The 25,867-nt window shown below is 41.1% G+C and overlaps 1 protein-coding gene across 16 annotated transcripts in view; it reads right to left on the bottom strand.

The window, feature by feature from the left end:
• PLCB4 (phospholipase C beta 4) overlaps nucleotides 1–25,867 on the bottom strand; it is a 419,557-nt gene that overhangs the window by 8,928 nt on the left and 384,762 nt on the right. For all 16 annotated transcript variants that reach the window (XM_023251457.2, XM_045053870.1, XM_045053873.1 and 13 more), the window contains 7 exons: nucleotides 25,338–25,488; nucleotides 20,294–20,343; nucleotides 20,095–20,160; nucleotides 9,636–9,751; nucleotides 8,265–8,340; nucleotides 6,313–6,488; nucleotides 3,165–3,266 (listed from right to left, as the gene is read on the bottom strand). In XM_023251457.2, coding sequence (XP_023107225.1) covers nucleotides 3,165–3,266; nucleotides 6,313–6,488; nucleotides 8,265–8,340; nucleotides 9,636–9,751; nucleotides 20,095–20,160; nucleotides 20,294–20,343; nucleotides 25,338–25,488 — 737 coding nt within the window. The remainder of the gene's footprint in view (nucleotides 1–3,164; nucleotides 3,267–6,312; nucleotides 6,489–8,264; nucleotides 8,341–9,635; nucleotides 9,752–20,094; nucleotides 20,161–20,293; nucleotides 20,344–25,337; nucleotides 25,489–25,867) is intronic.

Here is a 25,867-nt window from a genome sequence, read left to right as displayed (position 1 = left end):
CATTTTCACTCTAAATATCACTTAAGCTACCTGCTTTTCTTAAGGTGAAAACAAGATAGGGGCACCTGGGTGGCTCAGTTGGTTAAGCGTCCGACTTTGGCTCAGGTCATAATCCCATGGTTCATTGGTTTGGGACCTGTGTTGGGCTCTGTGCTGACAGCTCAAGGCCTGCTTCAGATCTCGTGTCTCCCTCTCTCTCTGCCCCTCCCCTGCTTGCATTCTCTCTCTCAAAAATAATCATTAAAAATTTTTTAAAAAAAGGTGAAAATAGTATAGCAACTTTCAAATAAATAATACAGTACTCTTAGCTATAGTCACCATGCTGGATATTAGATCCCCAGAACTTAATCCTCTTATAACTGGAAGCTTGTACCTTTTAACCAACATTTTCCCATTTTCTCCACCCCGTTAATTCCTGGAAACCAACATTTTATCTGCTGTTATGAGCTTGGTTTTTTTTAGATTTCATACATAAGTGAAATCATACAGTATTTGTCTTTCTCTGACTTATTTCACTTAACATTATGCCCTCAAGGTCCGTTGTCACAAATGCCAAGATTTCCTTTTTTTTTTAATGGCTGGATAACATTCATGCACACCTGTGCATGGAAAATCATTTTTTCTTTATCCATTCATCAGCACTTGGGTTCTTTCCATGTCTTGGCTATTTGAATAATGCTGCAATGAACATAGGGGTGCAGATATCTCTTTGATATAGTGATTTCACTTCCTTCAGATAGATACTGAGAAGTAGGGTTGTGAGATCATATGGTATTTCTATTTTTAAGGAAGCTCCATATTTTTTTAATAGTGGCTGCACCAATTTACGTGGTGCCAACAGAGCAGAAATGTTCTCTTTTCTCTACATTGTCACCAACAGTTGTTCTCTGTCTTTTTGATAAATAGCCATACTAACAGGTATGAGGTTTTATTTCACTGTAGTTTTGATTTGCATCTCCCTGATGATTAGTGATCTTGACCCCTTTTCATGTATCTGTTGGCCATTTGTATGTTTTCTTTGGAAAAATGCTATTTGGGTCCTCTGTCATTTTAAAATCAGGTTGTTTTGTTGTGAGTTGTAGGAGTTCCTTATATATATTTGGATATTAATCCCTGATACATGGTTTATAAATATTTTTCCCATTCTGTAGGTTCCCTCTTGATTTTGTTGATTGTTTCTTTTGCTATATGGTTTAGCTACCTTCCACACATTGATAGAGAGTACTTGTATTGTCATTCAGTTATAAATATTGCCTAATTTCTGTTGAAATGTTGTCTTCAACTCAGAAATGGTGTTTTTCAGTTTCTTTTTTTTTTGTTGTTTTTTGTTTTTTCAGTTTCTATATATCTTTCATAGCTATCTGCTTATAAATTTTTAATTTCATTTCTAAGTTCTTTCTTAAAGTGGACACACAATGCGTGTGTTTAGAAGACAACCATTTTGCACCCAGAAATTATTTAAAAAACCAGCCATTTGTAGATGTTTTAGAACCACCTTATCACTGGAGACAGAGTTATAATAAACAAGTATATTACATCAAAGTAAAAAAAATTAAAAACAAAGTGGACGGAAGTCCACTTCGTAACATACTTGAAAAAAATGAAAAAGAGCTGTTTAATAATTAGCACATTTACCCTACTGAATTCTGTATTTCACTTTGGACAGTCGAAAATAATTCAAATTGATGAGGTTTTATAATGGCTGGGGTATTCTGTTTTTGAGCTAAAGGAGACAATGTCATTCCCATGTATCTAAGGCTCTTAAAAACTCCTTTTCTGAGAATACATAAACTAGACCCACAATAGGATGTTGCAAATAAGTATTGATTAAGCTGAGTAATAATTTCCCTAGATACTCCACATTGATTGGGAAATTTCTGAGGCCAACATTTTAAAAAGTCAATTCATTTCCAGGTCATGCTACTGTGAAATTCCATGTCCTATTGATGACCCATTCTCAATTGTACTTAATTCAACAAAACTTCAGTATGAAAATCACTGGATGGTATTACACTTTATACCTGATTGTATTTCAAGTTTAATATCATTATTAATAATGGCGAAAAAATCAATGAAATTGAGGAAGTTGGACAGCAGTTCTTGCCCTGTTCAAAACAAAGAGGAAACATCAGGTACCCACAAAAGTCCATGTAAGTGAAACACGGGTGCTTTCCTCTGCAGCTGCAAAGTTCTCCAACAACTCAGCTAAGGGAGAGTTAAGTGACTTGAAGCCCTAAACATGCTCATGTCTCAGTCCCAAGAGATAATCTTCACTTTGCTCTGTATTTTGCGATCACTGGGAATCAAGTGCTGTTAATTCCCTCTCTTGGATAACATGACTACTGATGTCCTCTCAAATCCCCTACACTGCCTTTGCCTAAAGGGCTTGCATCTGGGACCTTCTCTGGAGGTCACATAAATCTTCCCCAGCTCCAGGAGGCCAATGACTGACTAACACAGAAGTACAAAAGCCAGACCCTCCTGGTTTAAAGAGATGTGTGGTACAGATCTTACTACAGAGCTTAGGATCAGCCTAAAGAGGGACTGTCGCTGAGAACAACATATCCTTGCTTAGTCCCTGCCTTTGACCCTTCCTACTTTTCCTACTCCTCTTTTCTGAAGATCCCTTTCTCAGTAAATGACATGCACCTAAATTCTTGTCTTGGTTTCTATTTCTAAAAAATACCAACCAAGATAAGGTCAAGCCAGAAAATCTGACTAGGGACCTTGGAGATGGTCCCTGATATCAAGGACAGCACAGGGCAAATCAAAGGAAGACCTTCCTCCTACACCCGCTATTCAGAACCACCCAACCAGACTGGGCTTATACCTGAGCAGGTGAGATGCTTGTGGGATGGATGACCCAATGGAATGTGGGAAGGATATTTTGCCATATTTTATACAATTTTGTTTGTATATGAGCACAATATACTGAATGTAAATTCAATTGATTGTTTTACTGGTGGTAGTAAGCAATCAGAAGACAACCATTCTATAGTAACAGTAAATCTTCACAGCAGTTATAATAGCCGAATCCTTACTCAAAACTCACAAGGATTTTGTATTTCAAATGTGAGTATGTGTGCATGCACACACATACACATTACTGAGTCTATGCCTCCTAGTCAATGCTACATGCCCACAGTGAATGTTCTCAGACTTACCTTTCCCGTTCTGCTTTATTCTTGATAGATTTATCTTGGCTGATGGCTTTGCTATTTTCCATAGAAATCTTAGCCTGGTGTGCTCGCATTTCCTTGCTTTCCCTAAGTATTAAAAAGAAAACAAACAGGGGTGGGGTGGGGGAAATGGGAAGTTAGTGTTTATCAGATTCAGAGTTTCAGTTAGGGAAGATGAAAAAGTCCTAGAGATGGATGGTGGTGATGGCTGCGTAACAGTGTGAATGTACCTGATGCCACACAGTTAAAAACAGTTAAACTGGCAAATTTTATGTTATGGACATGGAACTATAAGAAAATAATAAATAGGGGCATCTGGGTGGCTCATTTGGTTGAGCGTCTGACTCTGGATTTCAGATCAGGTCATGGGATTGCGTCCCGCATGGGGCTCAGGGATGACAGCATGGAGCCTGCTTAAAAGATTCTCTCCCTCTCCCCCACTCGTGCTCTATCTAAAATAAAAAAATAAATAAATTCATCCAACCATTCATTCATTCTACATATAACAACAGTCCCACTGTTGTTTTTTCCCCATTATTGAGCTCATTTCCCCATTCTCACTTTTTTCCCCCCATTATTGAGCTCATCAAGTTATTTTACATCCTGTGAAAAGGCAGGAAAGAGCCTGAATCCATGAGATGTGGAAGTGGGTTACCTACTGAGAAAGTAACAGTGATGAAATGGGATGAAGAGACATTATGTTTGCCCATAAAAATATAAAGATTTTTGAGCTTTGCCCTACATTTCTTGGGACCAGATGGTCTGGAAGAGAGACAGAGGATGTTGTGACCCTCACAAGTGACCTTCATGTTTTCTGACGGTTCATGGGAATGAAGGAGACTAAATGATTTCAAATAAGCACAGGAAGAAAAAAAGGTTGTTGACATAAGGCCACTGGTGACCGCGTGTGCCAGAATGTCTGTGTGCACATGACAAAGACTCCTGGGTTACTTATGTGTGTATTAAAGGTATACAATTTAGAACACTGAAATGAGTATTATTAACAGTTTTTTCTGGAACCTAGGGGGGTCTCCTTGAAACCCTGGCTGGAAATGAGTCACCAAGGAATCAGGTGTTCTAAGTAGTATCTGTACTATATCAAAAGGGATAGATAACACTGATCCCCCAGATGCAGGAATATGCATAGAAACTCCTAGGCCCAAGAAAATGGCTCTCAAATTCTTCCTCAGTTTAGTGTTAGTAAATCAACCATTTCTTTATTCATTCATTCGACAAGCATTTCTCAATGACCGAATGTTGCTGACCAGTATTAAAAAGGCAGTATTTTTATTTTGAAAGAGAGAGAGAGAGAGCGCGAGTGAGCGAGCAGGGGAGGGGTAGACAGAGGGAGAGAGAATCCCAAGCAGGCTCCGCACTGTCAGCATGCAGCCCAACATGGAGCTTGATCCCACGACTCTGGGATCATGACCTGAGCTGAAATCAAGAGTCATACGCTTAACCAACTGAGCCCCAAGAAGGCCAGATTTTTTAACCAAGAGCCACAGCTGTGATGGTGAGGAATGCACACAACCACAGGGTGCTTGAGAAAAGCTTAAACACTGCTGTTACTTGGGAAAACGCCCCTGCCGTGCATTTATTTTTTAAGGTAAATTAGTAAATAGCTTATGCTCTCTTCAAATAACTTCCTAAGCAATGCAAGAATTAGTTACCTTTTTTCTTTTGGACAATGCCTACTGTTGAGGCTAACTTCTTTTCTTTATTCAACTACAAGAGAGATTAGAATGGAGTGCCTCAGCCTGTGAAGTATCATTGAGTGAGGGTAAGATACCTACAATCTGGTATTGCAGCAGGGGTCAAAGGCAGGGTACTGAACAGACCTTTTTGTGTACCTAATCAACAGCATCTCTAAGGGAAAAAAGAAAGACAACTTCTAATCCTATACAACTTAATAGAATGCTTTAAGATTGATAGGGTATAGGACATGAACCTACAGCAAACTTAGCATGGTATACCTCATTTTCTTGCTTTGAAAGAGAAAATTGGGAACTATGGCAAAATGCTTCACATTCTCAGGGCTGCATCTGTCACTCCAAAATGAGGCTGGGAATTCATGAATGCACCCAGATAATTTATGCAGTTAGCGTTTAAAATTTTTTGTTTGCTTTGTTTGTATAATGCTTTTCTATTCTCTACTCTTTTGTGTATATCAATAGATCCTAACAGTGGCATACAGCAGGCATGAAGGGAGAAGCTAACAAGCTGTAACAAAGCTGGGATAAAAAGACGTAATTGACATCAACACTCTTCTGCCCCGGGTGAAAGTCCAGTTCATTATTTGCGGTATTTTAAATGCGATATTCCATTTGCTGAAGCTGGAAGAAACCCATATAAACTGAAACTTCTTTGCTGTTTCTTGATTAGGCCTCTCTTTCTAAAATTCCCAGAATTCCTAATAATGTAAAGGGTCTCACCACATTTAGCCAGGGAGTGACCAGATCCAATCTGAGGTAGGAGCTGAACTGGTTGGTTTCTGTCTCCTGCTGTGTCTTCCTTTCCTACGAGGCTCCAGACCACTTTCCAAAGCCCATTGTTAGTCCTACCACCCAGTGGAGCCTCCATGACCCCTCCGGAAGCAGCCGAGCTCCTTTGTGCTGTGCTTTTTAGTGTGCATCCTATACTATCTGGAATTCAACTTAATTGTTCATGTGAGCGTTAATACCTTGCCAACACTTAAAAAATTTTTTAATGTTCATTCATCTTTGAGAGAGAGAGAGAGAGAGAGAGAGGGAGAGAGAGAGAGGGAGGGAGGGAGGGAGGGTCAGAGAGAGAGGGAGATACAGAATCCGAACAAAGCAGGCTCCAGGCTTTGAGCCATCAGCGAGCCCGACGCAGGGCTCGAACCCATGAACCCTAAGATCATGACTTGAGCCAAGGCTGGACACTTAGCCAACTGAGCCACCCAGGTGCCCCAACCTTGCTAACACTTGTAAGCACTTTGATGGCAGAGGCCATTTCTTATAGCTCATATTTCTTATCTCAACTGTATGACATGATATGTGTAACAGCTCAGTATCCTATGTCAAGTTGATCTTGTTTCCTACCTTGGCTCATACATACACTCAATCCTATTACAAAATTAGGAGTTCGCTCTGGAGAAGGCTCACTTGCCTACCTGTCATGGGACAGTTTTAGCTGCTGGGTTTGCTGCTCGTGGGCGCTGATCAGTAGCTTTCTCAGGAGCTCACACTGCTGGCTGAGGTGCAGGTCCCGGATTTCTTGCTCCTCAGCACTGTGGGTGTTAATCATTTCTGACCACTCCTTTGTGTGCTGGGCCACTATCTCTTTGACCTGTGTGGGGAAAAGGGGATGGTGCCATTTGGAACTGTCACAGATCCGGTATGAACTGAAAACACAGCATCAGTCCTGTATTTCAAATCTCACCTACCAATTTGGTTGGTGAATCAGTAGATACTACAACAATAAAAAAAAAAAAAAAACAGGTACTAATCCATGGGAATCAGGAGGTCACAGCTTATTAAAATAATCGATCACTTTGGGTCTAAATATTCAGCCATGGACTGTGATTTCACTGCCTAACTTGTCCATGTTCCCTTTTGTCCAGACCTTGGGCTCCTTTACTGATTTGATCAGATTCTCCCCAGCTCCTCATGCCTTTCCAGCTTCATGTCCACAAGGCCACAGATCTGAATGAAGAGCTCTGTATTCTCTTATTCCTGGATTATGACTCACTGTGTCCACTCTAACAGATGCTGGGGTAGAAAGTCTTCCCCTCCCCACATCCATGCTCTTTGTAATGTGGTTTTGTACCTTCCCTCATATCAAGAGCTAGAATCCATTTCCCCACCTCCTGGAACCTGGCTGACCTTGTGAGTGGATTCAGCAAGGAGACAGTAGCAAATGTGGTGCAAGAGGAAGCTTGGAAAACGCTCCCCTTTCTGCTTTCTGGAACTCTGAGGCTACCCTGTGACAGAGCCTGTGCTAGCCTGATGGAGGACGAGAAGTCATGTTGGAAAACGCAACCAGCAGCCAGCTAGCCGCCAGATATCTGAGTAGAGCCATCAAGCCCAGCTGTCTGCAGACACATGAGTGAGCCTAGTCAAAATCAGTAGAACTACCCAACTGAGTACAGCCCAAATTCTGACCCACTGAGTTTTAAACTAATAACTGGTGGTGGTCTTCAGCCGCTACATTTTGACATGGCTTATTATGCAGCAAAAGCTAACTGATATCAATGCAAAAACTTTTACTTTCCTATTTGTGCAAAGCTTCTGAAAATCATGACATGCTGCAGAGACATTAATTCTCAAACATTCCAGTTAAGAAGAGAGAAAGAGTGAAGAACAATTCTCCAAGACACATGGCTTACTGCCTATGTCACTTCAGGGTAGAATGGACACAAAATGCATAGCACCGAGAAGCTCAGCTTGAACAGTGGCGCTGCTCCACGCAGGCAGCAGGGCCACTGGGCTGGATGAGAGCTGCGTGTAGACTGGTTTGACCAAAAGCTAGAGTTGGGAGCTTTAAGAGTCCCCCTACCCTCTTTTGTAACTATTAATGCTGGAGGAGTTATTTGTGTTCTTGACTGGAACTTAGTGCTCAGTTCCCCAAATATCTGCAAACTAGTGAGTCTCCCAAGCTCCCATTTTCTTATGCAATATGAACAGTTGAAATCATCTCTTAGAATATCAGCTTTTCATTTTTTCCCCCATCCTAAACTTCCACAGCAAAGTTAGAATGGAGTAAGTATCAAAGAGTAACTCAGTCCCTAAGTTGGGTGGGTTTCTTGTCATATGTTTAATGTTACTTTTATAGGGAAGCATGTTCTGTATTTTATACAATATTTCCTTTTAGTCAATGTACTGTTTCGCTTGATGCCCCTGAAGCAGACAACATAGATACATAGAAATGCATATTTCAACAGATGAAGGAAAAGGTATTCCATGAAAGGGCTCTTCTCAAAGCCACTGAGTCTGGAACAAAGGTGAATGCTGAGATCCCTTGACTTCCCAGACTAGCCCCAAGTTATTGTTACTTCTGATTTATATTAGGTAGGGCTTGTAAAAAATTACAAAGTGTCTTCTGCAAATCTAGGCATTTTCTTACCTTAGATTTGTGATCTGATGTCAGTGTCTGAATTTTAATTTCTGTTTCTTTTTTCATTTCGAGACAATTACTTCCCCTGCAAATGGAAAAATCACAAATGTGTGCCAATGTTAGATATCTTCCCATCCCATGAGCCTTTGCTTCAAAGCTTTCTAATGAAGACAATTTGTTCATCAAACATGGGAGGCCATGGCTCATTGGGCAACATCAGTATTTCTAGTAACAGATGTATACCTTACAAAATATCTGTATCGTGATTACTCAATTCAACCACTACACAAAGAGACACTCCAGACCTAACAATGATTTCATTGTTAAGGGTATGTTGTCAGAGTTTCCATTTTGGTTCCTGCTTTTCTTTAGGCTATTTTTCATTTATTCAATAAAATATTATTTGAGATAAAAACTAGAAAATAGGTCCTCGGCCTTGAAGTGAATTTTTAAGCTCTTTCTGGTTGTAAAGCCAGATTTTTGTCTTTTACACATGCCAGCAAGGCAGAAAATAGCGTTTCTTGGCATCATAGGGCAATTTTTGCTTCTTATTCTATTGTGAGGAGGAAATATACAAGGCAATTTCCCAGCAACCATTACTGCTTATTTCAGTGATTATTTTTTCCTTTTGTAATATCTATAGCACTGCTGAAACCAGAACAGGTTCTGAGCTTGTCTTCAGCATATATGCTCTGATGTATTATGCCCTAAGTCGGAATGCTTCACGATATTACTGAGAATGTCTCCGAGAGAAGCATTATTCTAAAAATGCTAGGACTTCATCAAAACTGTTACCTCTCAAGGGCTGGCACTGAGAATGCTTTCTCTTCAGTCTGCTATTTGGTGAGCTTGTAGCATCGCAGAAATATCCCCTGGGCTTAATTCTAGACAAAATCTTTTATACTAAATGCAATGATAGGTTTTCTTTAACAGTCTTATCTGGGGACATGGGCTAAAGATCCTTGTAACATTAAAAACTAAGATTGTATTTTTGTCTCCAAGAGTAGATCAACCTTAATATTTATTTTATGGTGATGCATAATGGTTTCTGTAATTTCAAAATTTCCCAACTTCAGCTTGTCCTTCCTTTCCCCTCCATTCATCTTAAAAACACCTGAGTTTTCCACCTGGGTGGAAAACACAGGAGAGACATTAGTTACTGTGTCATCTACCAATGGCTGTCGAACGTGAATAAAGCTCTTCTTTTCCACCTCAATCCCTGCCTTCAGCTGAATGAATCTCTTAATTCCCAGGAAAAACTTTTAAAGAACACACAGTCAAGACCAAGTTCTTCCTTGGCCTAAACAGTCAGCTTCACTGTGCGAAAAGACAAAATATAAAAGGGTGAAAAGCCTCCGGAAGGAAATAAAGAGCCATTACCCCTTCTTCTTCATTGCCTTCTCTAGGATTTTCTCATGCGTCGACTTCTCTTTGTCATACTGTGCCACAATTTTGTCAACTTGTGTACAATGCAGCTTCTGCATGGTGCTGTGCTCCTGAAGAAGAAGAATCTGTAGTTACAAGCTGAATCTGTAGTTACAAGGACTCTTCCTGATGGTTAGTAAACTTCACCTATGTTGGGCTGGCATGATTTTCACCAGCTTTCCCAGAATCTTGGTTTAGAAATCAAGGAGTAACCAATTCTGAGAACTGGAAGGATTTCCAACCTCCCACCCAACACAAGAGTTTCTTGAACAGGGATATTCCAACAAGGGAGTCCATAGCCTCAGCCTAATGAATGTGCCCCCCTCAAAGGGCATCCCTGCCTACTACAGGGCAGCACCAATCGGCCTCAAGTCCTGTCTTCTACATATCCATGTTCTTCATAGGAGTTCTACGGTTCATCTTTGTTGTGCTGAGACACCTAATGAGTCCACAGCCCCTTTCACACATTGGTCCTCAAATACCCAAGTTCAGCTCCCATATTTTCTCTCTTTCACATGCTAACTATTCACATGTGACATGGCTTCTAAACACCCAGCACATTTTGGAAGGTCTTAAATACCATCACTCAATAGTGAGAATTGCCAGTGGGGGTGTCACTGTTATCTGACTGCAAATCCTCATCACTGGGATCTTCCACTGGCTTCCTCACCTAGGTGCATTCACGAGGAGGACATAGTGTCCAGGAGCTGTGGCCATAAGTTTTACAGATATTTCAAATATTTCCTCATCTGCTTCCTGTCATCATTGAAGTTGGAGCTGCAACACTTAGAAAATAAGAGTTTTTCCATAAACATTCTTTCCTCCTGATAACTTGGCCACAGTCAGTGACTTCTCTGAAGTCAGATATCCTTAGCTTCTCAGCAAGCCAAACAGAGAGGAAACCAGCACAATCAGTAATACCTAACTCTAAGTGATACTTGATGTTATATCCTAGTCTTACTCTTGAGAAACTAGGCAGATGGGATGGTACTGAAGACTGGAAGGGACAAACGTTGCTCAGGTTATGTAACCTCCCTCACAGTCCTATTTCCTTTTACTATTTTAGAGAGAGAGAGCACAAGCCAGTGCACGCACGAGTGAGCATGCCTGCATTAGTGGGGGAGGGGCAGAGAGAGAGAATCTTAAGCAGACTCTATGTTCAGCACGGAGCCCATCATGGGGCTAGATTCCAAGACCCTGGGATCATGACCTGAGTCAAAATCAAGAGTTGGACGCTCACCTGGGGCACCTGGTGGCTCAGTCGGTTGGGCACTGGACTTCGGCTCAGGTCATGATCTCTTGGTTCGTGGGTTTGAGTCCTGCATCGGGCTCTGTGCTAACAGCTCAGAGGCTGGAGCCTGCTTCAGTTTCTGCGCCCCACTCCCCTGCTCACATTCTCTCTCTCTCAAAATTAAATAAACATTAAAAAAAAAGAGTTGGATGCTCAACTGACTGAACCACACAGGCACCCCTCCTTTTACTTATTTTTTAAATTAAGTGACTTAATTAAAAAAAAATTCTTCCTAAGTTAGGCTAGACTTGAAGGAAACCTAATTTATGAATGTCTTTAAAAGATTTCATAATTTCTTTATCCATTCATCAGTTGATGGACATTTAGGCTCTTTCCATAGAAACTTAACAGAAACCCATGGGGGAGGGGAAGGAAAAAAAAAGAGGTTAGAGTGGGAGAGAGCCAAAGCATAAGAGACTCTTAAAAACTGAGAACAAACTGAGGGTTGATGGGGGTGGGAGGGAGGGGAGGGTGGGTGATGGGTATTGAGGAGGGCACCTTTTGGGGTGAGCACTGGGTATTGTATGGAAACCAATTTGACAATAAACTTCATATATTGAAAAAAAATGAAATGAAAAAAAAAAGATTTCATAAAATATAAAAGAAGTGATTTTTAACTTTTCCAAGATTTCCTAAGTTTCCCAGCACTGTTAGTCAATTAACATAGGACTTGAACTACAATTTGGTTATACATGTATTTTTCGGAAACACATTAGTGCACATGTTCCTGGAATTTTTGTCCATTTGGATAAATATCTTTGGGAGAAGTCGTGGAGGAGGGTAGTGCTGGGTGGGGAGGTTCTCAGAACAGAAATTGACAACGGGGACAAAGGGTGGTCCAGGGTGATGCTATCTTGCTGTGGATTTGGTGTCAGGGAATTGTATGAAACAGCATCTTGCTTAAGCTGTGGTTGAAACACCTCATAAATCTAACATTCTCAATGTATGTGCACTTGGTGTTATAAACACATTTCAGCCAGGGTTTTTGCAATGTGGCATTGAGTTCAGGACATGGGATCTTCAGTCTCAAATCCTGGGGCAAGTCACTGGGCCTCTTGTTCTGTTCATCTTTGTAATTGGGAGAGCAATACCTAGTTCACAGGGATGTTAGGACTAAAAGTAAATATAGTATCAATCCTATTTCAAATGTCTGCTATATCTTATTCAAACTATAATAACCTGTTTATATTATTCAATATCCATGATAATATACAGTAACTTGGGATAAGGGACAGCAGTTAGAATAATTAAATCAGTAAACCTTCCCTCCATGATGAATCAACTGCCTCAGGAATCAACATGTTAATGTATCCTTATTTGAATGGATTTAACTAAGCTTGGTTGCTGTGGACAAAAACAAGCCTACCAAATCGCCCTATTATTAGTCTTCCTTTTAAGATTTAAAGGCATTATGCCTGCTCTGTACATGTGTTAATCTTCCTGGGCAAATACATAAGAGGCTCTTTGCAAGTGCGGATTCAAACATGTTAAGAATCTTTCCTATGTAATCTTTCTGCTTTCCTGTTTCTTGCAAGTATCGAAGGGAGGGTGGAGAAGGTTGTTCCTTTAAATATCCTAGCACAGCACAAGAAAAGGAGAGGCTTTGAAGCTTGGAAGTTGACAGACTATTTCTTAAGGAAATATTCTGGTGAATCTTATTCACCCAATTAGATATGAATGAGGCTGTTTGTGCCAGAAAGGTGTTCATGATGGATTCCAGTAGGTAAGATTATGCTCTACAAGGGTAGGGCAAGTCTTTGTACAGGGCACAAGGGTTGGTACATAGCAGATGCTCAATAAATGTTTGTTGTATGAATGAAAAAAAATAGCAAGGGAAGACAGCAAGAGGACTTGGAATCTGGTCTTAGCTCAGCCAATCAGTAGCCAAGTGGCTTTGTGAAACACACACTAATCCTTCCAGCCCTCACTTTATTAGAAAACTAAACAAGATCCACTTGCACAACCTAATTTGTGGGTTGGTTATGAGCTGCAAAATTACCTAATGTATGCAGAAATAATATGAAAGTTTAGAAGCATATTGAATTGCAATGATTACAGGTAATACAAATAACAAGAAACTTGGTCTGGAAAAATGATCTCTGTGTTTCTCTATGTGCTCAAAATGATTCCTTTGTGGTATGCAGTGATCACAGAAGTGTTTGGGGATAATTAGCTTTCCAAATACCAACTTCTTTTACAAAGGAATGGGGTTCTAATTACTGATTATTGTCTGATTGGGGGTCAAGATTCAGCTTCCCAAAGTATAAAATAGAGGAACCAGGAAATAATCTCTCAGTCCATTTTCATGCAGAACAAATCTATCATTGACTTTATTCTTTGGTCATTAATTAAATCATGACATGCCATGGAAGAGGCATACATATTGTTTCATTCATTCAGGTCAAGAGTATCAAAATTAAATGTGTTCATTGAAACGTCAATCTCAATTGGGACACTTTGGGGAGAATGCATGTACAGCTTTTAGCAGGATTTGTACATTTCTCATTGGAGTGAAGAGTACACTCAGCTTCTTTAGGGAGAAACTTTTGCTACAATTCATTCTTGTGACTGATGGGGCAGTGGGCGTGAACGACTGCACCACAGATCCTGCTGGAAAATTGGGAGTAAATCATGTTTGCTCAGCATGTGACTCTGAGGTCAGCAGTAAGCTGCCTCCGTGGGTGTTGCTGTGTCTCGGGCCCTTTCAACTTCATAACAGACTTATGGGTCTGGCATTGAGGTCTTATTATGAATTACAATTGACGAGTTTAACAGCACTCTTGATGTTATCAGCTAAATTGCTTGTATAGCAAAGAACAAATTTTCCATTAGTAGCTTTACTGAAATGCCAAATGTTAGTTTCTCAGGCATTTCATTTGACTCATCTGATGGTGATGTTGCAAACTGCTATCGCAGCGGATGCATCCAATCTATAAATGTTAAATCCACTCCTCAAACTCACATGTGCTTTGAAAGAAAACTGAATTAGGGGCCAATATTTAAAGATATGGAAGTTCATCTAAGAGTCCTGATATTACGAGTCCCCTTTTGAGAATGAAGCTGACCCATGGACTCTCAAGGCACCAATGGCAGGAGCTAAGTCTGACGTGCCTCTTGAATGGGAATGAATGTTCTTCTGCTTTCCGTATCTGGCCAACTTCCTTCTTATTTGGTCCCTATAGCCATTTACATTGTAATTATTCCTCTAACATATTATTGGGGCTAGTTAACCAACTTTGGGTTTTATTGGCTCTAAGAATTTGACCACATCAGACAATTGAAACGTACGCCCATTTCTTAATGAAAGAAACCCTATTTCTGGACTCCAGTGAGTCATGCATTAGGGGAGATGACTGTTGCTTAATTCTGTTTTTGCTGTGTCTCATCTAATGGACACTTGAAAACCATTTCCCTAGTTTCCATTTCAAATGGAGAGGTGGTTCTAGAAAGTGAGAGACACATAAAAGTCTGATTGCCAGCTACACTCACAGGGTCAAAAACAATGGCCATTGACCCCTGCCATTTTCTAAAATCTAGGCATGTTAGCTAGCATCCTGATCTCATTTGAGGCTCAAATGGTCATTATCCCTGATTTTTCTCTTAGTATCCTAAAAGCAGCTCACATGCCTATTTCTGTGGCTCTCCTGCAAGTGATCCTCCTACACCAGAATTCCTCTTCCATCCTGTGGCTAACCTTTAAGTTTGAAAACAAGATTTCTTTTGCATTTTACATTTGTGTCTTAAGCCACTGGGATTTAGCTCATGGATTCTCTGCTTCCCTGTAGGTCTAAGAAGTGGCATTATTTACCTCAGCTGATGTATAAGAGTGGGGAGTCCCTGCAGTAATAATATGGACTAGGTAAGAGCCTCTGCTCTTAGCTGCCAACTGCTAAGGTTGATGCATGGATGCTGTGGTTGGCAGGGTACAGCCTGGGCCAGGTTCCCTCCTCAATAGTTACTTTATAACCCAAGGCCTTACAGTAGCAAATCTCAGCCCCATCTTAGGTTGCTTCAAAACAGTTAAAAAGGTTTATAGATGTTTCACAAAAAGGCTGGGGGTATTTTTTCTCGTTTGACAACAGGTCAAAATCTGTTTTTTTAAGGAGGACTGGTCTACAGCTTGAAGGCAAGTTAGGGGGGTGGTTTCCACTAGGGGTCAAGGGACAATGAAGAGTGCCAAATAATATTCCTAAAGAAACAATTCTCAAAATTTAATTTTAATGTGTGAAGGAGAGGAGCTTATTTATTTCCTAGGCCTCTTCTTGGTGACTATAACTAAGTCTCAGATGCAAGCATATGCATTTTTTACAAAGCCTCCAGCTCCTGGCCCAAGGATCATATGTTGAAAAAAACAGTTCCAAAGGAAGCCAAGATATTTGTGTCCTGATAGGATCATAATGGCTCTTAAAAACCTTTTACTAAGACCACCAAGAATATGTGAGAAAGAAAAATCAATGTGTGAAAATTCAGGGGTAATGGAATTCCACTACTGGGTATTTACTCAAAGAAAACACTAATTAAGAAACATATACGCATCTCTATAGTTACAACAACCAAGATGTGGCAGCAATGCAGGTGTCCATTGGTAGACAAACAGATAAGGAAGATGTAGGGTGAGTTACTGTGTGTGTGTGTGTGTGTGTGTGTGTGTGTGTGTACATAAACATATATGTAAGATGGAATATTATGCAGCCATAAAAAAGATGAGATCATGCCATTTGCAACAACATGGATGGACCTAGAGGATATTATGCTAAGTGAAATAAGTCAGAGAAAGACAAATACCATATGATTTCACTCATATGTGGGATCTAAAAACACCAAAAACAGGGGCGCCTGGATGGTTCAGTCAGTTAAGCGTCCAACTTTGACTTGGGTCACAGTCTCATGGTTGGTGAGTTCAAGTCCCGCACTGGGCTCTGTGCTGATAGCTCGAAGCCTGGAGCCTGTTTCAGATTCTGTGTCTCTCTCTCTCTCTTCCCCTCCCTCACTTGTACTCTGTCTCTCAAAAATAAACAAACATGAAAAAAAATAAGCCAAACCAAATGAATAAATAAACAAAAAGCAGAATCAGACCTATAAATACAGACTGATGGTTGCCAGAGAGGACAGGGTTGGGGGATGGGCAAAATGGGTGAATGGAAGTGAGAGATAGATTCTAGTTATAGAATGATAGGTCACAGGAATAAAAAGTACAGCATAAGGAATATACTCAATGGTACCATAATAGCCTTGTATGGTGACAGATGTAGCTATACTTGTTGTGAGCACAAAACAGTATATAAACTTATTAAGTCCCTACCTTGCACTGCTGCAACTAATTTAACATTGCATGTTAATGATACTCCAAAAACTTGGAAAAAAAAGGGGGGGGCATGAGTTCTGGAGTCAGAATTTTAGTTCACATCCTGGGGCAGAGGGAGAGAGAGAATCCCAAGCAGGCTCCACACTCAACACAAAGCCCAACACAGGGCTCGATCCCACGACTCTGGAATCATTACCTGAGCCGAAATCAAGAGTGAAACGCTCAACAAACTGAGCCACCCTGGAGTGCATTTTTAATAAATGTGGATAATGTGGTGAGTTGTAAAAGGTGTGCATTCAAAGTAAGCAAATGAGGCTCGTTACCAGCATTAACTAGTTATATTACTCTAGGCAAGGGACTCACCTCCCTCATTTTATTCATGTCTAGAATGTGGGCAGTGTCAATTGGGTTTTGGGGATACTGTGAGGATTTGAGAATGTATATAAAATGTGTAATACAAAATTGGCATTAAATAAATGTTAGCCTTATTAGTAGTTTTATATAAAAACACTACAGAATTCAGAATTCATAAATTATGCTGCCGAAGCAGTCTGAATAAAAAAGTGGGTCCCCTGTGTACCGAATGTAGGAGAAGGGATTCATTCATAAGCTTATAATCACACACTTGTAACATGGACTTCTGTGGTGCATAAGGATATGAAAACAAGCTGTGAAATGCATTGCCCTGCTCAGAAATACTTCTGAAAAGCACTCTGAAAGGCAATAGGCAAGCATGGAATATTTTACCATGTCAATTTACTCTGTTGCTCAACCTAAGGAATTTTGAATGCTTCCTCCAAAAAATGCTCCCTAACGCAGTTATGAAGGTCCACACAATTCAGATTTGCGGATTTAGGGAGATTTAAAAATCTTCTTTTAGGTGTTGGTTCCATTATAATATGGGGCTCCAAGAAGCTCCTCTGTTTTCTACAAATGAAGGCAACGTACAGTCTTTCAGCCATCTGGGATCTACTGGTTATGACACAACATGGAGGCATCCCTGCCAACAAGAGTGAAGAAATGGATTTGGCTGAATTAAGTGCAGTGTTGTCTGAGGGGAAGATCCACCAAGGTCAGCTCTAAACTGTCTCACAGAAAAGTAATTTTCCACCTATTAATGGACTGAATGTTCTGTCTCCCCTCCAAATTCCTATGTTCAAGCCCTAATTTCCAACGTGGTGGAATCTGGGGAGGGGGTCTTTGAGAAGTGACTAGGTCATGAGGGCAGAGCCCTCATGAATGTAATTAGTGCCCTTATAAGAGACATGAGAGAAATGTTAGCCCTTTCCACCATGTGAGGACATAGCAAGGAGGCTATCCCAAATCCAGAAAGGGGGCTCTGAATCTGCTGCAACTTGACCTTGGACATCCAGCCTCCATACTTTAAGAAATAAATGCTTGTTGCTTAAGCCACCCAGTCTACGCCAATTTGATGAAGACACCATCTTGGGCGCTTTTCTGATGAAGCAGATGGGCATGTTTGCCAACCTGAGTCAGTCTGGACTCAAAGGTTCAAAGGATATCAACAGATAATCCTTCTCAGTAGTATGTAGGTCAAGTTCTAAAAAATTGAGGATCATCTTTCCTCAGTAGCTGTACAGGTAACCAGTGTACTGACATTGTCCAAACTAGATGGGGATTTTCATAACAAGCTGCGTGCTGCCATTGCATTTACTACAGCGAGGGGAACTTGTTTACTTGTCAAAGCATCTAACATCCCTCACAGAATAATGAGGTAAGAGTATGGGTTCTAGAGTCAGATGGCTTGGGTTCAAATTCTGGCTCTGCTGCTCTCCAATGCTGGGACATTAGTTCAATTCCTTAACCTGCCTAATCCTTAATTTCTTAATTTCACATGTAAAATGGAGACTTAAACAGAATTTGCCTTATAGGGTGGAGAGTATTAAATGAGACGATATATATAAAGTTCTGTGCACAGCATCTGGAAAATACTTTGCATGCAAAAATTCTAGCTGCCATGATTATTTTTATTATGTCACAGTATATGTCTCCTCGTCATGCCTCAAGGAAATATTTAATGAGGGTGAGGTTAAAAGTAGAAGTTTCCAAAGAGCCCACAGGCCCCTGAGATGTCAGCATCAATGACAGAGATCCAAGTTAAATGGAAAGAAAATCTGGGGGATGAGGCCTTACCATATGGCTACCAACTCCATCCCTAATAATCAAAGGTACGTTGCATTCTTCCTTATTTCCTTTTCTCCCTCTCTTCTGCTGCCTTTCCATACTCTAGGTTGTTGCCAACGACCAACAAAATTGAAAACACTGCTTTAAGCAGCTTTGTCTCCTACACTTCTGAAAATCTGTGGCAAGCCTCCCCTATGGGCAATAAGAAGGAATTCTACTCAGTGGACTTATTCATGAAATTAGGAGCAAATAGTCTGTGGAGCAAATGCACTAAACCATCCATTCAATAACACAGGGAATATTACTAGGCCAAGAATAGGATGAATTTCTCAAAGCAGCACAAACTTAAACTGGGGCCACGAGCTTTGAATTTGAAAAACATTTTTTAAATGATTATTTATTTGAGAGAGAGGCGGGGGGTGAGGAAAGGAGAGAACGAATCCAAAGCAGGTTCCATACTGCTGGTGCAGAGCCCAATGCAGGGCTCAAACTCACGAACCGCAAGATCATGACCTGAGCTGTAATCAAGAGTCAGATGCTTAACTGCCTGAGCCACCCAGGCGCCCCACGAGCTTTGTGCTTTTAATATCCAGAGTGATTAGGAGATAGGGCATTCAAGTCCAGCTCTAGAGACATGCCTCGGTTTGAGTTCTGAGTCACAGTACAAAGTAGAACTCATGACAAGTTTAAAAGAACTCAGAAGTCCTTTCAAGAAATTAAGTTTCTCTTGCTCCGGCTGCCCGTAACGGAGGAACACACACATTACCCTTCCAGCCCCAGTGGCTGTCATGCTCCATCTTGGGAAGGAAAGAGGTATCGTGTTTTCCTCCTTTCTCTGTGAGGAGGGACTGGGAGCAGGATGATGGAGTGCTGTGAAGTGTTCAGCCCACACGAGAACTCCTGAGACCAGCTGCTGCTCTTCTCTTAAATTTGCAACCAGCTCTTAGAATTTCTCATGATCACTGTCAAAAAAACCTCTTCTTATGGGCGAAGAGAAAAAACAACTCTATTTCGGAAGTAGGTCACTGAGCAGAGTTTACATAATGGGACAAGTGAGAAAAGCCCTCTCTCTAGGAGCCATGGGTGAGAGAGTCAAGGCTGGCTAGCACCTCCCTCCATGCCCTGTGTGTGGCAAATGACTTGCCAGTAACCCAGGGGATTTGGGTGCTTCTAGCCGGAGACTGAGCTGGTCTTTAAAATAGTGGGACCTAGCCAGACTCTTGGATAAAGTCTGATTATTAAATAGTTTTAAAGTTTATTTACTTATTTTGAGCAGGGGCAGGGGGAGGGAGAGAGCACACAAGCTGGGGGAGGGGTAGAGAGGAGTCTGGATGCTTAACTGACTATGCCACCCAGGCGCCCCATGATTATTAAACAATTTTAAAATGGGTGAAGCTCTGTTATGCTTCTGAGGTAAATGTCAGAAATGCAGATTATAAATCAGTGACAACCAATCCCAAATGGATTCTATTTTTAAACCTCATTTCCTACCACTTAAGATCAAGGTACTACTGCCCAGTTGGTTGGTGTCAGTTTCTAAGCCATGTTTTTGCCTGTGAAGAATTCACTGGTCCATCACAGAACAACAGCTTGAGGTTTTCATCTGAGAGCTAAAAGACAAACCAGCAAACAAAATCACACACATGTATGCACACACGCTCAGCACGATGTACCTTAGCATGTTTCTTCTTTAAAGAATTTAGCTCCTTCTGTTGTTTCTTTAAATGCTTCAAGTAAGCCTGTGGAAGAAGCAAAGAGGGCCCAAAATCAATTTTTTTGTAGCCACAATGAATACATCTGGTGAGAAACAAAAATATATTGGTTTCACCAATATAGGTAATGGAAGAGTGCTTGCAAAATGAACAATTTTACCTTCATCTGCTTTAAATCTTCTATCCTCACTTGAGGGATAAGTTCGATACCTTAAAAAAAATTAAAGCACTGTATGTATTAAAAATTAAAGAGAATAACTGATAATACAAAATTCATCACTTTGAAATCTCATCTAAAGACAGTGAAGCAGCTTTATGTGGATGGTTATGGATATAAGCATCTTAATTTCTTATTACAAAGCAATTAAATAGACAGTTGGCATGCTTATCATCTTCGTTCAGGTTCTTTACGAGCAGAGCCTGAGTTGGAATTCCTTGTGCACATGACTTACTAGGGAAAGGTGCTCAGGAGAAACCCTCAGGGCAGTGAGAGAAGCAGAACAGGGCAGAGGAAGAAGGTACGGTGTATTTCTAGGGGAAATCCAACCTCAGCCTGACCCTTTCAGAGAGCTCTTTAGAGTACATAGCCCTCTGGAGTTGTTCTACCTCGAGGTAAGAAGACTGGACTTTTGTAACCCCGTAATAGTCAGCCACTGGCTTCAGAGGGTGCACAAAACCTTCCAGGTGTTTCCAGACAAGGGCACCGCCACAGTCTGTGAGGGCAGTCCTCTGAGAGGGTTGCAGCTGTGATTTGAAATCAGCCAATACAGGGGCACCTGGGTGGCTCAGTTGGTTAAGCATCCAACTTCAGCTCAGGTCATGATCTCATGGTTCGTGAGTTCAAGCCCCACATCAGGCTCTGTGCTGACAGCTCGGAGCCTGGAGCCTGCTTCAGATTCTGTGTCTCCCTCTCCCTCCCCCACTCACACTCTGTCTCTCTCTCTCAAAAATAAACATTAAAAAAATTAAAAATCAGCCAATACACATAGCAGTTGGGGCAATGGAGTGCCAAACCACAGCATCTATTAACACTACTTTTATCTTTGTATATCATACCAGTCAACTACCTCCCAGCTCTTTTCTCACCTCATCGTCAAAGAACAAAATATTTTTTTTCCCAGCTTCTTTCACCAAATTTAATTTTTAAGCAATATGCTATTGAGCACAGCCATGCCTTCAACATACAGGAAATCCTGAATTCAAACTGTTTTATAACAGCTATTATTCTGTGTGATGGACCAGTGAATTCTTCACAGGATGCTGTCATAAGGACCTGGAGTAACATACTAAATTATCCTGCTAGTGAAGGATGCTAGGCCAGGTGTCGTCATGGCAACCACAGTGGTAGAAGGATCCCCAAACATTTTCTGTTTGACTGCAGATTTTCATCTTAGACAAACAAAATGAATGTGTGCTCTGTACTATAACTGATTTCCATTAGAATCCCAAAAAATTAGGTATGAGATATTCAATCAAGAAAGGTAGGATTGAGTCCCAGGCTCTTGTTTTTCAGTTTTACTTATATTAAGAAGATGCACACAGACCATGTGAGGGCGAGGAAGTGGGAAAAGGAGTCATGGCTAAGAGGAATCAGTCTTGTGATCTAGAACATTTATGATAAGGGTGTCCAGGGACCACAGGGTTGCTCTTTGACCTCTTAAGTCTGACATACAAGCTAACTCCCGGCTTTACTGCCAAGAGTGAGAAGCCGTGAATCCTGGCTCCCCAGCTTTGTCTTCTCTTCTATAAAATGAACAGAGTATTGGGGTGCATGCAAGATCCCTGGAGGGGCTATATAAAGAGTTGACCCAGTCCAGTGAGACTTCTTTTTCGGTCTTGGTTAAAGTAAATCATTATGGACAGGAACCTATGGGAACACGAACTTGGTTTCTGCATTTTTTGAGACAGAAACAACTTGTAAAAATTATATTTCCTATAAAGGATTTAGCCAGGAAAAACTCACACTCCACAGAACCAGGACTGGTACATGCTCAGTTCCCTCTGTTGGCCTACAGAAGTGGGTCTAATACAACTTTTGGCGACAGGGGCCGTGTTCCATATGTGAGCTGTCCAACAACGGAGAGCCACTAGCTACATGTGGCTGTTGGGCACCTGAAATGTGGCTGGTGCAGCTGAGGTGTTCAAGGGTTAATTTTTAAGTTTAAATTTAGATAGCTACATGTGGCAGGTGGCTACTACACTGGCCAGTGCAGTTCTACGAGCTTCCCTGGTGTGCAAGTGGGGTTAAGCACTACACTTTGGGCACCAAAGATTTTGGCTAAATGGAGGTTTACTACATAAAGTTTTTGTTCTTCTCAACAAAGCTCAAAAATAACTCGTTTTCTCCTAAGCTGTAATTTGTAGATCAACTAGGAGTTTAGTTTTATTGATTCCTTATTCTTAAAGAGAAAATCAAGCAGCATTGGTGCAGTTATTGCTGTCTGGCTGTGTGTCTAAGAGAAACCATTAGAACTTTCTCACCTCCACAGATGTGGACAGCAAATGCTGCTTGGCTTGGACCTGTACACCTTGCTCTCTCTACATCAGGCCACTCTAGTTGGCTTTCAACTGCCAGCACCTGCATTTTCCTGCCTGAGGAAGTTACCTGAGGACTCTCCCTCCAAAACATGCTTTACCACCCTTTGGTCAACCTAAAATCACTAGGGAACTGATCCCTCCTATGGGAGCTCTCAACAAAAGGCTGACTGTAGTCAAAGTATATGTTCCCCTGCTCATCCAGGAGGATGCCTCTGAGGTTAGTGTCCAACACTAGCCCTCAGAATGTTCCCAGGGGCACTGAGTTCCAGGTGCCTCTGTGGAGCCTGAACACACTCTGACTACCGGCTACCTTCTCTACCTTGTGTCACCTCCCCAAGCCCCTACCTGTGTACACTGTACCCTGCCCCCCCCCCCAATAAATTACTTGCATTTGAAACCTTGGGTCTGCTTTGGGATGACCCAAATTAAGACAGCTCTCTGTCTTTTTTTAAAAGTTTATTTATTGTGAGAGAGAGAGAGAAAGAGAGAGAGAGAATATGAATGAATGAATCCCAAGCTGACTCTGCACTGTCAGCGTAGAGCCTGATGCGGGGCTCGAACCCATGAACCATGAGATCATGACCTGAATGGAAACCGAGTTGGACGTTTAACTGATTGAGCCACCCAGGCACTCTAAGACAGTTCTCCATCTTATGGAAGAAGGTTGCTTTCACAAATGACACCTCTTCTTACAAAGGTCACTGGAGTATTTTATTTCTTGACTCCCCTGTTCATAGACAGGAGTAGGAAGAAAACCCACAAATTTCCCTCTTTCACTTCTATGCCATTCTTCTAAAAGCCACCATGCAAAATAAAATAAAATAAAAATGAAATAAAATAAATAAGCCCTTCACTGAGACGAGGTTCTGCTGAGCATTGTTACCTCCACACGTGTCCTTCGAAACTGTACATTAATCTTCTCTGTGAACTTCATCTAGCTCATGGTTTTCCTATGTAGGCATTCCCAAACATCCAGTATAGTGAGTCAATATATCCATGAGAAGAATGTATTTCATTACTTTCTATTCAAGTCAGATCTAAGTTTCAAGGCCCAGCTCAATTGGGATCTCATTTATAAGTTTCTCTGGGACACTTGCTGGAAGGGACACCCTCTCCCCTCCTGTTTCTAAGGGTCAGCTCTCACCACTGCCTGGCCTGGCTGTTGTGTGGGACCCCATCTACATTACCCCTCTAACCACATGAGGTCCCTGAAGGTGTGAAGGCATTTCTCACAGAATCTGGTCTTGTCACATACAGTAGATTTCCAATTTTCCTAAATAAAAGGCCAGAAGGAAACAGCATGTAGACCCTCTTTCTCAGGGCGCCTGTTGAAGAGACTGGACTGGAGATGAGAAATGCTTGGCTCCTTCGTATCTTGTTTGAAACCAGGGGTGAGACAGTTCTAAACACAAACATGTTCCTTCTAGAACTAGGATTGCTTTTGCCTTCTGTAAACTGGTCATACTGCAATTTTTCAGGCCACTTGACTTACTAAAATTACTAATGTCTTTATGTACTAGGGGGCATGATACAAGCACTTTAAACAAAAACTCTCCCATTTCCTACTGTCTCTCTCTGTTTGAACGGCTAATGTTAATAACGACCAGTACTGGAATGGAATGCCTAAAGCCTGTATCATGGGCTTGCTTATATCTCCAGGGAAGAACAGACAAACAGCTGCAGGCAAAGCACAATTTGGGCTACTTTTGTGCAGTCTCATTTTCTAATTTGTTATACAAAGCTCCACGCACTCTTAGTTTCCTGCTAAATTACTATGCTGCCATGGTTTGGAAAAGCCTGTCATTTCTTACCTTAAACTGTAGCACTGTGTGTAGTTAAGGGTACAACTTGATTCTCTAACATGGAGGGCACTGAATTCACACGTAAGTGGGGAAATATACATACTGAGTAAAAAACTACTCAAAAAAATTCTTATCACAGTAAGAAGAATGAGTTTAGTAAATGATTCATGATAAGGAGGACATTCAAAATGTATAATTAACAGTGTGGGATGGGCACCATCCAATCAGAATGAAAGCCCAGCCAGTAAGCATGGAAGTCAACTTTAAATAACCAATATGGTTGTGTCCCTACATACCAGCTGAATATTAGCACTTGGGGCACATAATTCTTTGTGGTGACACTTCTTAGGATATCTTATTTCACCCATAGGTAACCATATCGAATTGGTCTTCAAATGTCCATCTGACAATTTCACAAATAATCATGGATGCTCAATATCTACCCATGCGGGCAAACTGCCAATAAGGGAATCTGGAAATATCAGAACAATGATGATTCTGTTGGTTCATGAGCCCACTGCCTGTCTGGTAGGCAGAAGAGCACAGGGATGAATTAGTGAAGTTCATTGTGTGGAATTCTTTTCATCAAGGAGACTGAATTCAAACATTTCCCGAAACTACAGATATTGTACCCAGTGCCCTAAGGTGTAGGAATCTAACAGATGAAATCCAAATGTTGACTCCCTGTTAAACACTCAGGAAGATTAAGCAGTTGGTCCAATCTGCAAGAAAGCTTGCTGCTCTGGGGTTTTATAGGGCAATAAAATGAGCAGTACTAGCAACTCTAATGATCTTCATAAAGACCCTTCAAAAAGACTCTAAAATTTCCAGAACACACAAGAAGCTCAAACACCTCCCCTTTACCTTTCTTGGCTTCCACTCCAGACCCCAGGGCCGCTGTGGTGGTTGGTCTGAGCTCAGAGCTGCTCTGCGGGGTCACGTTTGCTTTGGCAGTGTTGGCCTTTCCTTTCTTGTCATTCTTAGAAGTATCACTGGGCACATCTGCTATGTCACTCTGGAACAGAAATGTTTGTGTTAAGCCGGATGTAAGCCACCTCACGTTCAACTGTCTGGCACTTTCTCTATCTTACTTAATCCAGTCTGAACCACTCAACAACTTCCCTACAACTCTCTTAATGGATCTTTGCCTGGCAGGAGAAAAGGTGCAACTCTTTTACAAACAGGGTATGGTAAAGGGAGCTTTAAAAACAAAAGAACAAACAACACAAGTGCACTGAAATGGGAGAAGGTGGGATGCAAGACTTTCATAAACAACAAAGAAATGTAAATGTCAATTTCATTAATTTGTTGAGTTGGGTTAACAGGTATTGTAGTGTATCATAAAAGCATCCTGTATTTTAAACATTCCTCAAAGCATCATCGATTTCCATTTA

The sequence above is a fragment of the Felis catus genome, chromosome A3, assembly GCF_018350175.1.
Source record: "Felis catus isolate Fca126 chromosome A3, F.catus_Fca126_mat1.0, whole genome shotgun sequence".
Classification (NCBI taxonomy): domain Eukaryota; kingdom Metazoa; phylum Chordata; class Mammalia; order Carnivora; family Felidae; genus Felis; species Felis catus.
This window is presented reverse-complemented; position numbering and strand designations above follow the sequence as displayed.